General features: G+C 46.7%; 1 protein-coding gene across 1 annotated transcript in view; it reads left to right on the top strand.

Annotated features, from left to right (window-relative positions):
- Positions 1–15176, top strand: part of MAP2K1 (mitogen-activated protein kinase kinase 1) — a 28314-nt gene that overhangs the window by 12022 nt on the left and 1116 nt on the right. The window contains exons 2-10 of the mRNA XM_050309554.1: positions 8–218; positions 1488–1634; positions 4789–4866; positions 5425–5476; positions 9907–10031; positions 11546–11753; positions 12212–12276; positions 13460–13521; positions 14390–14435. Coding sequence (XP_050165511.1) covers positions 8–218; positions 1488–1634; positions 4789–4866; positions 5425–5476; positions 9907–10031; positions 11546–11753; positions 12212–12276; positions 13460–13521; positions 14390–14435 — 994 coding nt within the window. The remainder of the gene's footprint in view (positions 1–7; positions 219–1487; positions 1635–4788; positions 4867–5424; positions 5477–9906; positions 10032–11545; positions 11754–12211; positions 12277–13459; positions 13522–14389; positions 14436–15176) is intronic.

Raw genomic sequence — 15176 nt, forward strand, 5'->3', positions numbered from 1 at the left:
GGTGCAGGACAAACCTGGAAGCCCTTCAGAAGAAGCTGGAGGAGCTGGAGCTGGATGAGCAGCAGCGCAAGCGCCTCGAGGCCTTCCTCACCCAGAAGCAGAAGGTTGGGGAGCTGAAGGACGATGACTTCGAGAAGATCAGCGAGCTGGGGGCGGGGAACGGCGGGGTGGTCTTCAAAGTGTCCCACAAACCCTCTGGGCTCATCATGGCCAGAAAGGTGAGGGCTCCAAACCAGCTCTGGGACGGTGTTTGTTTGAAATACAGGGCCTTGAGGGAGGGGAATAAGTGATGGTGACACACAGAAATGACTGTTTAAGTGCCACCTCACAGGGAATTGGACCAGAAATGGGCCTGGAGGAAAAGAGAACTCACAGAAATGGGAATGAGGGAAGGCACTGGAGCTCAGTGACACCCCCTGTGTGTAGTTCCATCGTGGGGTGCAGGTTCCTGTGCAGGCACCTGTCCTTGTGCTGGGATTATTTCTCATCCTTAACAACCTGCAGCACTTGGGACCTGCTCTGCAGGAGAACTGAGAGTTTGATTTTTGTTGGTAGCTGAAATAACTGGATGTTTTCATTCGCACTTGGTTTATGTGAGGAGCTTTCACTTCCTCTCAGTGTCTCTGGGAACAAAATGCAGTGCCAAGGATAAAGCACAGGTCACATCATCCCAGGTCCCATTGTTATGCTGCACTGAGAACTTCCTTTTTTTAGAGAGAAATTAAAGATCTCAAGTATTTATTTTTAAGAGGGATACGCTGCTGACTTTAAGAATAAACCACGCTCAGGACACGCTTTGAAGAGAAGCAAAGAAAAAAGCCCAATTTTGAGGTGTGAGAATTACAAAATATACAAGTCACTGAGGCTTTCTTGATCTAAATCAATTTAATTGATTTTTTTTTTCCCCACCTGCTGTGGGTTTAACAGGAAATTTTGCCCGAATTCATTAATATTTGATGGAACTGGTTGCTGAATTGCAGTTCTCTTTGATACATTAACTAAAATTTTATTTTTGTAATGGCTCCTAATCTTTCATAAAAGAACTACACTTCTTGTATTGTGTGAGATGAACAAAGTACTGGGGAGTTTTTAATTGGGGGTTCATCCCCTTCCTTCCACTAATGCTTTGCAAACCCCTGTACAGATATTTTTCAGCAGCTGCTTCTGAGTCCGTGCACCTTTGACACACTTCCTTAGGGAAACGTGCTGGAACAGAAAAGTTTGTGCTGGAGAAGTATTTTGTGAAAAGAAGGTGGAATTCCTGCATTTTTATGAGTGCTGGGGTTACAACTTCATTTTGGTGGGTTGTAGTGCCAGTAAAAAAAAACGAGGATGGGCGATTTTAGAGTTAAACTGCAGAGTAATTGCGGTTGGAAGGGGCCTCTGGAGCTCCTGAAATGCCAGCTCAGAGTCAGGGGGACCGAGGAGCCCCGGGGGAGGGCAATAATAACAACAACAACAATAACCAGGAGTGGGTTGTCCCGCAGTTGATCCACCTGGAGATCAAGCCGGCCATCAGGAACCAGATCATCCGTGAGCTGCAGGTCCTGCACGAGTGCAACTCCCCCTACATCGTGGGCTTTTACGGGGCCTTCTACAGCGATGGGGAGATCTCCATCTGCATGGAGCACATGGTGAGCGCTGGGGGGGCTGAGGAAAAGCCACCCCTGCACGTCCTGGGGTGGAAGTTTGGGATGTCCTTCGGGATAAAAGCTTGAGGAGGTTTTATATTGGCTCTTTCTGTGGGTGCCTTTCAGTTGTTGCCTCAGAAAGGGGTCTGAGCTGGGGAATTGGCAGCTTGTTAGTGTAAAAACTGGAGTGTCACAGTGTCACAGCACTGAGGGGACAGTGCTTGAGAGAGTCCTGGGGTTTGGGTTTACTCTGCAAAGCTGAGCCTGGGATTGCTGGCATTTGTTTCACCCTGTCTGTAGAAGTCAGAGCTGTACAAGTGGAGCCTCTTAAGGCTTCTCCTTCATCCATGTTTTTCCATATTTCAAAATATTTACCCAATCCTGCTACTTAATTACTCCTTCTGATTTGGGTTCAGGTTGTTTTTTTGTGCAGAATGGGCCAGATAATTTCTAGTGTTTGCTTATTTAGGTGAATCCATTTTGCTGGGATTTGCTTTATCCCTGTCTCCAGTCCCTGCTCTTCTCTGGAAGTTGAAGTTGTGCAAGTGCAGCCTCCCAGTGGCTTCTCCTTTATCCCTGGTCCCCCTGTTTTGTTTTATTTCCAAATATTTACCCAATCCTGCTACTTAAACACTTGTTCTGATTTGGATTCAGGTTGGTTTTTAATGTGCAGAATGGACCAGATAACTTCTAGTGTTTTTTCCTCACTGAGATAAACCCATATTTTGTCCCTTTTTTTTTTTTTTAAATTCCACAGAAAACGCAAACACGTGAACGAGCCCAGAACGATCTTACACAACTTTTTGAATGCCAAAAAAAACACCACCACATTTTTTAACAGTTCTTCATTTTAATACAAAGTACACATTCTTCTGGGCATCTGCTTGCCTTTCTGCAGCCATATGGAGCCAAACATGACAAGTGAATTCCCTGTAATTAAAGCACAGCCAGCTCTGTTTGAACGATCCCAAACACAACACACCTGCAGACCTTTTCATTTTCTTCCCTTTCAAAAAAAACCCAAACAAACCACCCAAAACCTGTTCCTTTGGAGGAGAGGGGTGTTTTTTTTTGTGAGGAGAATGTGATTGTTTTAATGCTTCTGTGGCCTCTCCGAATTTTGAGCAGGAATCGATGGTTGCTTAGGAACGAGCGCTCCCGATCCAGTTCTGAGGCTGAGAGAGCCGAGGGAAGGTGTGCACCCCCCAAAACTCACAGCTCTGAGAGGGGGCTGGGGACAAACAGGCTCTCAGATTCGTGGAGAATGCTGAAAACCAGGAAAATAGACGTTAAAACTCACTGGGTGCACCTGCAGTTGGTCAAAGAGAGCATGAGAGGTGGTGGTGGGGTGTGATCAGAGAAATAAAAACCCTAAAGAAATCAATGTATTTCTCCACGAGGAAACAAACAGGAGTGATCAGTGTTTGCAAATCCCAGGGATTGATAATACCTGATAGGGAATATAATGTATCTGGCAGTAAATATATTTATTTTCAACTTACTAGAGTGGAATTAAGTGTGGAATCTGATGGTTCCAGGGCTGGATCGAAGTCAGGCTGGAGGCAAGATTTTACACATAGAACAGTTGATCACCAAGTTCTAAAATAGAAAGGTTATTTAAACTGTAGTCTTAATTAAGCCATTAAGCTTCATGCAGATCATTGGGTGGAAGTTTTTGGCCTCCTCTGGGGGAAAAGATGGGATGAAAAATCTCCATTGTCTTATTTTTTTGCACGTACCTCTCGGTTGTTACCACTCAGAACTCTTATTTTTAGCAGTGGGTTACAGAACAGAAGTAGGGATGTGAACAAAAAGTTGGAGGTGGAACAGGCCTGGAACTTGAGTGTTTGATATTTTTAGGTACCTAAATTCGAGATCAATGCCTGACTTTGCTCAGAGCAGGGATTTAACAGGGGAAAGGAGTGGAGGCTGCTCCTCAAAGGCACCGAAGGTTCAGTTGTGTTCAGCCTTGTCTGGTCCTCAGGGAGGGGGAAAAAGGTGATTTTTTTCTATACAAAATCCTTGTTAATACCCCAATGTCTCAGCAGAGACAGCTGTCCAGAAATCCAGACTGCTTTTACAAGACATTTGTATAGATGTGTTTTTTTTTTTTTTTCTGCTGGTGTATTTTTAATCGAGTGTGGAGTGTGTGGGTGTGTTTTTTTACAAAAATACACGATCAAATAAGTATTTATAAACTCCCCTTCTCACAGAAGTTTTAGCTTTTAGTCCTCTTCACATTCCAGTGCTTTTGCTTTACGTGCTTTAATGGTGGTGAGAACTCCAAGGGATGGGAAAAGGCAGAAGGCCTTTAAAACCCAGCTGGGTTTTTATGTGGAGTACTGGGAGTTATCCAGTGCTGATCCAGACAAGAGGATGTTGTTTTAAATTTGAAAAATAGCTTTCTGATCTCTTCTTTGGTCGTGCACTCTCTGCTCTGGAGAGTCTAGACCTTCTGCACAAGCCTATTGTTGAATCAGTTGCTAAAAATAAATAGCATTTTTTCCCCAGTTTTCCTTCTGCAAAGCTCTTGGCAACAGTGGGATATATTTGCCTTTGCTGGGTGTGAGTGTGTGTGCAGTTTATTTAATCTAATAAACAAGGCCATCACTTACCATGGGGCTTTAAAACCATTTATTCCTGTTTTGGTTCTTCCTGTGCCAGGCCAAGTTGACAGAGTCACCCTGGAGATGCAGAATAAGAGGCCAAGGCTGTAGGATCTCCTGATTTTCAGGGAGAGAGCTCTGTCTTTTCCAGTCTCTTGTGGAGATTTCTCATCCCCATAATCAGGCTCCATAAAATCTTCCTCTTGTGAAGGAGGAGAGAGCTCCAGGAATCTGCAGAATTCCCGCTGCTCGCTTTGGAGCTGTTTGGGGACAGAGAGATCCAAAGCTCAGAAACGCTCCCTGGAAGAGCTTTGTGTGCAGTGTTTGTTTGAGGGGATGTCGTTGGTGGCCAAATGTTTGTTTAAAGTAAACACCAAACTGGCTGATTCCTCCCGGGCAGTGATTTATCGGTGTCAGGTGGGAGCGGTGTGGAATCAAACGTGAAGAGCTTCTTTCTCTGCACACCCTTAGGCTGTGGGCTGTGCTCCTGCTTGGAGTGTCATTTGAGAGTCATTTAAATGAAACCTGACCTGTCAAATGTTTCTCCTTAGGATGGTGGCTCCTTGGATCAAGTGCTGAAGAAGGCTGGGAGGATTCCCGAGCAGATCCTGGGCAAAGTCAGCATCGCAGTGAGTGTGGCCATCGACCCCCAGGGCTGGGACGGGGGGCTCTGCTCTCCCAGCCACAGAGCACCCCTTCAGGATGAGGGACAGGGGCAATATTCCCAGATTTGGGAGGGTGCTGCTTGCTTTTCAGCAGCATCTCTGTGCCTGTGGGTGTTTGGGAGCTCAGGGCATTGGGAAGGGGAAGGTGGGGTTTGCTTTGGGAGTGATTCCCTTGGGTGTGCTTTGACTCTGCTCTTGGGTGAGCTGATGCTGCTGGGTGAGAACTGAATTAACCCTTCCTTAACACATCTGGGAGATCACCTTTCCATGTCTGTTCTGCAACCAGCTGTGTATCTAAAACTTCCAGCAAGGGGTTGGTTGGCTGTTCTTCCAGTCCGAGCTGGAGGCACAAATTAAAACTCAATGTTGATTTGCAGTGATTACTTTTTGGGGGTGTCTGTTAAGTTGCATTCTTATAGAGAATGCAAGTTGGAATGTTAACATGGAATTCTGATAGAGACAAAGCATACAATCAGCTCTTCTGCATCCCAAATTAAATTCTTTTCTTTTATTTGTCTTTAGGTAATAAAAGGACTCACATATCTGAGAGAAAAGCATAAAATAATGCACAGAGGTGAGATAAAAGTCAACATTGTAACTTTCCTTGAGCATATTTTTTTTTAATTCAAGATAAATTACATTTTTGTCTTGTGATTGGTTCTTTATAGTTCAGTATGACTTTGGTTCAAGGGGTTTTTCTTGGGTGGTGTGAGGCAACCTTTCTGTTTCAAATCCAGATCTTTTACCATGACTGTTGTGTATCTTCAACACCTGTCTTGCTGCAGTTTCTCTGGGTTCATAATCTGTGCTTACCCCCCTGTTCCTGTTTTATTTGTGCACACAGAATTTCTGTCTGTGTTTACAACTGCTTGCAGTTAAAACCTCTGACCTGAAATTCATCTGACTGTTCAACACTCCTGATTGCCATTAAAACTTTTCAAAGGAAGTCCCTCTTTCCCCCAGCTGTTTAGAGAACATCTGTCCTGCAGAAATGCATCGTTTTTAAACTTTTTAAACTGTTTTAAAAGCGTGGTGAAGCTCTGTAAAAGGGGAACATTGCTTCTCCTGGGTCTTTAGTCACTTTAAAATCAATATATTGGCTTATTTTCTGCTTATAGATGCCCTTTATTAAAATCCAGCTCTTTCATTAATCTATTGGATGTTCCATTAAAGGAAAATGACTCTTGGGAAGGTAACAAATGCATTGTTGGTGCTGTGGGGTGTCAGTGGAAGGCTGGAGATGGAGCAGTTCGTGTTTGTGCTCGTGTGTGCAGACCCACCAGCTGCTGGGGGAGGGTTGGACCATCTGTGATGGATCCTCAGAGTACAGAAATACCTTCAGCAGACATTAAAGTGTCTGGGTTTCTGTTTGTTGCCCAGCCCAGAAGGAGCAATGAGCACTCCTGCCTCGTACAGGCTGTGGTGGGATCACCTTACACCGTGTGTGTCCCACATTCCTGTTCACAAAACACCCCAAACCATCCAGCAGAGCTCTGGCCTGGAGCAGGGAGGCTGCAGGTGGACTCTGCAAAGATTTCTGGTGGTAGTTGTGAAGTCATTTGTCTGTTCAGAGTACCTTATTTTAGGGAATCCTGGCAGAGTCACTGCCCTGCCTTGTTCTCATTCCAGCCACAGCAGGGCCTTGGTGCTGTGTTGGTTGCTGGGATTTTGGGGGGCTTGTTTGGTTGTTCTTGCTCAGCAGGGACAGCAATCATTATTTATTTATTCCTAAGCAGTTTTACGGTCTCTAAGTCCGATAAATCCCAAATGCAGCTCTCCTGCCCTTGCTGAAGTGCAGCTGAACCCCTCAGTATCTGCTCCATCAGAGGTTCCATTCCTGGGACAGCAGAAGTTCCTCTTCTACACTGCTCTCAGTGGGACTGCTGGCTGTGCCCTGCAGTGTGAAATTCCATGTCCACATGGTGATTTTTAGTTTTGCAGCTCAGTTTCCTGCCCCTGCTCTGTCCTCCAGCGTGTCTGTGCTCCAGGCTGCCCTTCCTGCAGGACTTGGAGCCCCCCACGTTGAAGTTGTAGTGCAGGTGAAGCTTTTTCTGGCAGTTCCACTTTTCCAAACTGCCTCTTCCTTGAATCCCAGCTGAAAAAAAAAAAAAATACTGCTGGCAAAAGCACTTTCCTCCTGCTCTGTGTCAGCATTATTTTGGTGACCCAGCTCTAATAATTGCAGGTTCCTGTGCTTTGCTTTCCCCAGCTTTGCCGTGGCAGAGCTGCACTGACAGGGTGTGAACAGCATCTCACAGGGGCTGTTTGTTCTCACTCATCCACTCCTGTGGAAAAAAATGTGTGACTTGGTGGGCTTGGCGTAGTAAGATTTGTTGGGTTTGTGCTGTGGGGAGAGTGGGTGGCTTAAAGAAATGAGGAGACATCCACGAGAACACAGGGCCAAAAAAAATCTGTTCTCAAATCTAAAGAGAGCAAGGCTTGGGAGAGCTCGTTTTCGGGGAGGAATTCATCCCATTCTTGTGTTTTGGTGTGTGGGGTGTGGCAATATCAGCACATTTCTGATACTGAGCTTCAGCTGCTTCCACCACAGGCCTGCCCTGGAGCAACTGTGGGGAAAAGTGCTCAGTGGTGATTGCAGGCAGCTCAAGGAAGGAGTTGTTGGGGCTCATTGGAGCAGGAATGGAAAATAATAAAATAATAATATCCAGGGCCACCTTTCAGAGCTGGGTTTGTGCCTGTGGGGCAGAGCAGAGGGTACAAACCTCTTCCAAGAGACATCTCCAGGCATTCTGGAAACTTCTTTGTGTTAACCTCCCCCCCTTTTCAGTGCCGTGTATCCCTCCCTCTGGACTGGTGAAGGAATCCTCTGGAATTCTCTTCCTGACTTGTCTAAGATGATATATAAAATCTCTGTAATTTTCTTTAAAACTTCAATACTTACATAACACACTTTTGTGTTCCTTTTGTCATCTCCTTCCAAGTCCCAGCACAGATTTTTGCAGGATGCCTTGGCATTCCTTGTTCTTCTGGCAATCCGAATCTCTGGTTTCCAGAGAAACTGCTCGAGCGCTCGGAGGCTCCTTGGAATGAAAATAGCAGAGGTGCTACATTTAGAGGGGTGGGAAGGCAGCAGCCTCCCAAACATCACGCTGATCCCACTGCCTGAGGAGAGGGAAACGCTGCAGGGAAGTGCAGCTTTAGTGCAGAAATGCAGGGAGGAGGTTCCTGGCTGTGCTGCTGGGACAGGGGGCAGCGTGGCTTTGGCACTCAGGGTCACAGGGAAGTCATCCAGGTGGGTTCTGAACCGCCCCAAGATGCTTCAAAATAGAATGTTGTTTGGGTCACTGGCAGGGGAGCGCTGATGATCTTTTTTTTTGGCATCTAATTGTGAAGTATTAATGAACTCTGGAGATGAAAGGGAGGATTTACCTCTTTGTTCTGAGCTGAACCCGTGGATGGGCACTGGGAAGCAGCACAAATCTGGGGTTTGTGTCCAGGCTCTGCTGTGCTTCCAGAGTATTTTGTAAACATTTTCCACCTTGTTTTTGCACAGAGCTTTAGGTGCAGATTCCTGTGCAGCTGGGAATCTGTAGGCTCTGCTGCCTCCTTCCCTGCACCATCTGCTTGGGCTTTGTGTTTCTGTCTGGGTTTTTTTTTTTTTCCTTTTCTTGTTTTTTCCCTCCTGCTGGAATTTAACTGGAAGGTGAAGCTCCTGGACTTGCTGCCTGTCCTGCAGATGAGCTTGTGCATCCCCAAATCATCACAGGACACATCCCAGTGGGATGGGAACGTCAGGGACCAGAAAATGGACTTTTTTTCCAGAAGTCCCGACTGTTCAAACCTTGTGTTGTTCCTTAAAAGGGGACTGGGGGGAGAAACAGCTGAAACAGAGTTTTGTCCCCATTTCCAATCCCTGTGGATCTTGTTGAGTGGGGCAGAACCCCCTGCCTGGAGATCTCTCTGCAGTGCTGAGGAGTCACATCCATGTCCCGTTCCCGGGGCCATCCCATTGACACCACGAAGCGAGGTCAGATCTGCAGTCACTGAACTGAAAACTCCTTGGGCAGGCACTAAAATCGTGCTGGATTTCTGGATCTGCTCGAAAGGGAAATCACGATTCTCTTTTCTCCAAAACAAATCTATAATTCCTTTTCTTTTCCTGCAGCTTTGCCTGTTTGGATGAGGTGTTGGTAATGACCAGCTAAGCAGTGAGATACATTAAAAAACCTTCTTGCAGCTCTAAAAGAAACACTAAACACTTGTTCCCTGTACCTCAGCGTTCACAAAGAGCTGTTATTAGTTGCTTGGCTACCAGTGACCCTTATTAAATTTCCATTTAGCAAAAAGAGATGAATTCGAAGTCGTGAGGGGTTTTTTTTATCGCAGGGAAACCTCCAAGTGTTTTAAATACACGTTTTCAACAGCAGGATAATTATTTTTTCAGAGCTTTTAAAAAAAAAAAAAAAAACCCACCCCAAAACCAACCAAACCAGCAAACAACCAACCATCAGCACCCCCAAAAAACCCAAACAAACCCAAAGGCAGAACACCCTACAGGGAGTGTTTTGCTACAGGGTGATTTGTGCTTATGGAGATATGAAGGGGTGATAGTGTGGCTGCTGTAGTTGATTGACCTTTGTAAATTAAATATGTAGGGCCTCCTTATTGATCATTTCCAGGCAAAAGAGCATCCTTCAAGAGGAGTTATGCTGGCATACACTTATTTATCTCAGAGGAGATAATTCACCTGCACAGGGGTTGTAGGTGCCCAAACCTAACATGTAAAAGCCAGGAAATGGGGTGAAATCAAAAAGCCAACAACCTTTGTGTCAGTTCAGATATTTCTGTTTATCTGTAGTTAGAGAGTCTGGGAGGGAACCAAATCTCTTCTCTGCTCATTCCCAGAGAAGGGACAGAATTGTGCCATGGAAGAGAAACAAAGGGAAACACGGAATTCTCTCCTCTCATGTCCCTTTTATTGTCAAATTCCCATTTTGTCGTCAATATAAATCATCCATTTGTTGTTTTTGTTTTTTCTTCCAGATGTTAAACCCTCCAACATTTTGGTAAACTCTAGAGGTGAAATCAAGCTCTGTGACTTCGGGGTCAGTGGCCAGCTGATCGATTCCATGGCCAACTCCTTCGTTGGCACTCGCTCCTACATGTCTGTAAGTGCAGATTTCACAGCTCTGAGTGTGTCATGGGGGAGTTCCCAAACTCCTGGAGATCAAACAAGATCCCAGCTGTTGCTGTGCCCGCTGCTGTTCCTAGTGCAGCACTTCCTGCATTCCAGGAGCGTTCCAGTGTCCCATCAGACTGTTGCAAGAAAAGCCACGAGCTTGGAATATTTGTAACCCTCCAAGAGAGATGCAGCTGGGTCTGCATTCCAGAGTCCAGTTGCTTAATGCATTTGGGGGTTGTGTAAGTGTGCCTGCAGAAAAGCACAGCGTTTGGGGTCTGTTTTCCCTGTGGAATGTGGTGCTCTCTCCACTCCAGCATTTTGCTGGGGTCCCCTGTGTGGGGAAGGTGCAGCCTGAGCAGCGCTGCTGGTGGAGCTGCTCCCACATCCCAGCCTGGCTGCAGCACAGAAATCCCAGCACTTTCTGCTGTGGGCAAGGCCATGGGGGCTCATTGGGACCATTCCCAGAGTTCTGTGTTCCTGGGGATGAGGGACACCTTGGAACTGAGCTCTCTGCTCGGTGTGAGAGGCAGAGCTGATGGAAATCACAGCTCTGTTTTGTCACACACACCTTGCTCAGCGCTCCAGGAGCCCGGGCAGTTGCTCAGAGATTTGTCTGCAGGGTTAAAGCTGTGTGGGTTTAGACTTCAAGGAGAAAAGAGTAATGTGCTGGCTCTGTTCAGCAGGGGACCTGCATTTCAGCAGCAAAGCCAGCACTGTGTGTTTGTCACTTAACACTGGTGGCATGGTTGAAATCAAGCTGTGGGTTGTGTTCTCCTGTGTATCTGGGGCTGCTGCTGATGAGCAAAACCCAATTTACAGCTCCATTTCATTCTGCTGGGTCTCCCTTTTCCTTTTGGTGGAAGGAATGAGAGCCAAGTGCTCTCTGCCTTCAGATTTCTTCAGTTTATTGTTTTTACAGGTGAGGTTTAGCTCTGCTCTCCTCACACCACAGCCCAAGCCACGAGGGTGATTTTGTTTTCACAGTGTTTGAAGTACCTTTTTTTTCAGCAGCTCCCTTCCCATACTAATGTACATATGGATTTGTTCCATGCCAAACCTCCTTTTCTGCCATCTGGAGGTGTGTTCAATCAGCAGTGTTTAACTTGAGCAAATGTCTAGATTTTAATTTATTTTTTTTATAACTGCTGCTCTCCACGTTTCCTGCTTTTCCTCATCCACTCACTTCTTCCTCTCCACTGATGTTTTATGAAAACCTTTGGGTTTGGGCATCTCCTCTCTTGTCCAGTTGTGTAGTTTATCCAGGGGACTTTGGAACTAATTGAGGTGGCACCAGCAGCATAATTGCAGAGAGTAAAGTTTGTGGGACCCCTGGACATCCAGATGGGAGATTTAAAGGAAAGTATCATTGAGTTCCTCATTGGAGCATGCCACACTAATAAGTTGGGGTTTCATCCTTGACTTTACGTATTTTATTGCAGAATTCAGGGTTTAATCTCTTGTCTCCATGTTCTCTCTCCTCCCCCTCCCTGTTTCTTGCAGCCAGAGAGACTGCAGGGCACTCACTACTCCGTGCAGTCGGATATCTGGAGCATGGGCTTGTCCCTGGTGGAAATGGCTATTGGCAGGTACCCAATCCCCCCTCCTGACTCCAAGGAGCTGGAATTAATGTTTGGCTGCCCCGTGGAGGGGGATTCTCCAGTCACAGAGACCTCCCCCAGGCAAAGAGCACCGGGTCGACCGATGAGCTGTGAGTTTGGTTCAGCCCCGAGGCCCTGCCCTGCTACCTCAGAGGGGTTTTTGGCTGCTTTTGGTCTGCACAAAGGGTGGCTTTAAACTGAAAAAAACAGGGTTGGATTGGGCACCTGGTTCAGCCTCGTCTGAGGTGTCAGAGAGTTGAGGAGCAGAGATCCTTCTGGTCCTGGTGCTCGTGGACAGCCCAGTTACTCAGAACCCAGTCTGCTCCGGTTCCTCTCCGAGATGCAGAGCTGGTCCAGGTGCAGCAGGACAATTCCCAGGGGAGTTTATGCTTTGGATCAGACCTAAACCAGTATCTCCTTGTGGGAAACCAGTTGCTGTTGCACCTCTTTTTCCTGTAAACCTGCTGGGTGCTGTGTAACAGCAGTGCATGACTTGGGCTTCCTGAAGCCCCCCTTGCATGGCAGGAGACTAAAACTGTGTTTCTCCACTTCTCCAATTCCTTCTCAGCCTATGGACCAGACAGCAGACCCCCCATGGCAATCTTTGAACTTCTTGATTACATCGTCAACGAGGTAATTTACACTCAACTGTAAAGTTTTAAAGCGTCCCAGAGTTTGAGGGGACGTGGGGTCGGTGCTGTTTAATTTGGGTTTAGTCTTATGACCAGCCTGATTCACAAAAATACCTGTCAGATAGCTCCAAGGCTTGTTAGAAGCTGATATTTTAGGACTGATGGTGTGTTTCCAGTATTTTCACAAGTTCTGCTGAAGCTCATGTGGCTGCACTGCTTGTGTTCTTCAGCAAAAAAAAAGCGTGCTCATGTTAGGTGTGGTTTGTAAGAGCTGGGTGATGATTGTTCCAGGTGAAGGAATTCCTGCAGGTGTGTCCAGCACACCTATCCAAAAGGCACCGTTGGTGTCTGGTCCCTGCACTGCCTGTGCTGCTGCCCATGGACTGACAGATCATTTCTGTAACTTGTCTGCTCACACAATCCCCTCGCATTCCAGAGCAGGTTTGCATGTTATGGAACACTTTAACGTGCCAGCACCAGCTCTTGGAGCAGAGTGAGCACTGAATTCCTGGAGCTGCTGTGGCCCTGCTCCTGGAGCCTCCCCGAGGGCTCACTTTGAGCTGAAAAGCTGCAGTAGTTGAGAATTTGGCAAGATTATCTCCTGCCACCTCTGATTTAGCCCAATCAGACAAGAGCTGCTCCCTCCACCACTGTCTGTGCACCTGAGAGCAGGTCCCATCTCTGCTCTGCAGATCCAGCCCAGGGTAAGAGTTTGCAGGGCCCACAGAAGGAAAGCTGAACCCTGGCCCTGCAGCAGCTGTCCTGGGGAACAAGGCAGTGACAGGCAGGTTTCTGCAGTCCTTCCTCTTTATGTATCAGAATTCTTTTGGAATTCAGAGCCTGAACAAACTAATTCCCTGGAACAGAATATTTAGATCCAGATGATTGTGGAACTAATGAGGTGCAGGACATTTTTCCCTCAGTAGTGTGGAGAAGGACACTGTGCCAGTTCCTGCCCTGAGCCTCAGCTCAGGCTGCCCACCCCACTCAGGGCTGTGTGTAGGGAAAATAAACCCACCCAGACCCAGCCCACACCTTAGAAAGTGTCCCTGCTCTGATTTATTGCTGAAACCCCTGAATCCTGCAGCTTCACAGCTCTGCTCAGATGTAGGACATGGAGTTATGCTGAATGACTGCTGATTTTAAACATGTATTTACTTATTTATTTATTTATTCATCCACAGCCACCTCCAAAACTGCCCAACGGTGTTTTTGGTTCTGAATTTCAAGATTTTGTTAACAAATGGTGAGTATTTTCCTCTCTGGCTGGGTGGCAAAGGGGCACCCTGGGGGTCAGCCCTGCTGCCCTTCTGAATCAGCCCCCTGGCAATCGATGTCCCTGCTCTAGGCCGTGGCAAATGTGAAGTCACTGCAATTAGCACAGTCCTCTTGGGGGTGTTAATTTGTGCCCAAAGCTCATTTTACAGCTTGACAGCACAGGGAACCCCAAAGCTGAGAGCTGTTCCCTTCTTTCCCACTGAACTTGTGCTGCTCTGTGCACCTGAGATCAGCACTTGGTCAGCACTGAAGGCCCCCCCTCAGCCCCTAAAAAGGGTCCTCACTGTGGGGGTAACTGGCACTCATCCTGCAGGGGCTGTGCCATGGCATGCAGGAATCTTGCAGGTTCCAGGTGCTTTTCTTTCCCAGTGTGTCCCAGCAACCACTCTAATTCACCTTTCCAGTGACACCAGCACTGAGCCAGGATAGTCACTGCTAAGGGAGGCAGCTCATTACACTCTGAAAAGGTAGTTTATTTATGAAATACATGTATTTCCAGTTTCCAAAAGGAAGGACAACAATGCCACAGCCCTACCTGGTGCTGAGCACAAAAAACCTGGGGAGTGAAGTGGTTCCTGTTGTTTTTGTTTAAATGGGGATTTCTCCCTCCAGCTTGGGTGTAGACACTCCTGCTGCCTCCACTGAACAGTGTCACCACTGAGGGTTTCACCCCTAAATCTGTGCCTGTGGGACCCCCAGAAGGGAATCACAGCCCCAGATGTGTGTTTGGGAGTCACCACAAGGCTTTTATCAGAGCAGAACACACCCAGCACGGTACAATGTTTGTTCTCAAAGGTAACAGTGTGTAACTTGTGCAACACTTTGTGTTTTCCCAGTTTAATTAAAAACCCTGCTGAGAGAGCCGACCTGAAGCAGCTGATGGTGAGTGCATGTCCTTCATGGGAATTAAGACCCCCTTCCCTGCAGGTTGGGCTTCCTCAGCTGCCCCACATCAGGTCAGGGCTGCAGGTTCCACACACTCCCAGAACAGGGAGAGTCAAGGAGACCAAAACAGGGGGGGTTTGGAGTCTGCCTTTTGGATAATCACAATTAGTCTTATGACTTAGTGCTTATAAATCAATTATCAGAAGAGTCCTCTCTTGGATTTATCAGTCATTAATAAAGTATTTAAATTATTACTTTTAGGGTGACAAAAGAACAAAATTCCTCATAGTGTATTAATAGTTAAATGCATTTTTATGGTCTGTTATGAAACACAAAACTTCTTTTTGCCAGCTTTGTCTTGCAAAATCTGTAGAATCAGTCACAAACAAACCCTGCATTTTTTCACGAGTGTCAGTGAATCTTTTTCATGGTTTTAAGTGCAGTGCCAGGACTTGAGCTGTGCTGCAGAAAATCAACTTCTCCCTGCCCCGTGGTGCAAAATGCAAAGAGCCTCTGTTCCAAAAAGCCTCTCAGAGCACAGGCAGGCATTTTCCAGGGTATTATCTCGAGTGGCTGAGTCACATCCTTACCACACCGAGTGGTGTGAGTGCTCTGCAGCAGGCTCTGTGTGGGCAGGATTCCTCTGCAATGCTTTGCCATGTGCACGTTTCGTGTGCTGCTTGTTTCTGTATCCTGCAGAAAAGGATTGCAGGAGGATAGTTAAGGATGGATACTCCT

Source organism: Myiozetetes cayanensis, unplaced genomic scaffold (genome assembly GCF_022539395.1).
Source record: "Myiozetetes cayanensis isolate MyiCay16 unplaced genomic scaffold, myiCay2020 scf14, whole genome shotgun sequence".
NCBI lineage: Eukaryota > Metazoa > Chordata > Aves > Passeriformes > Tyrannidae > Myiozetetes > Myiozetetes cayanensis.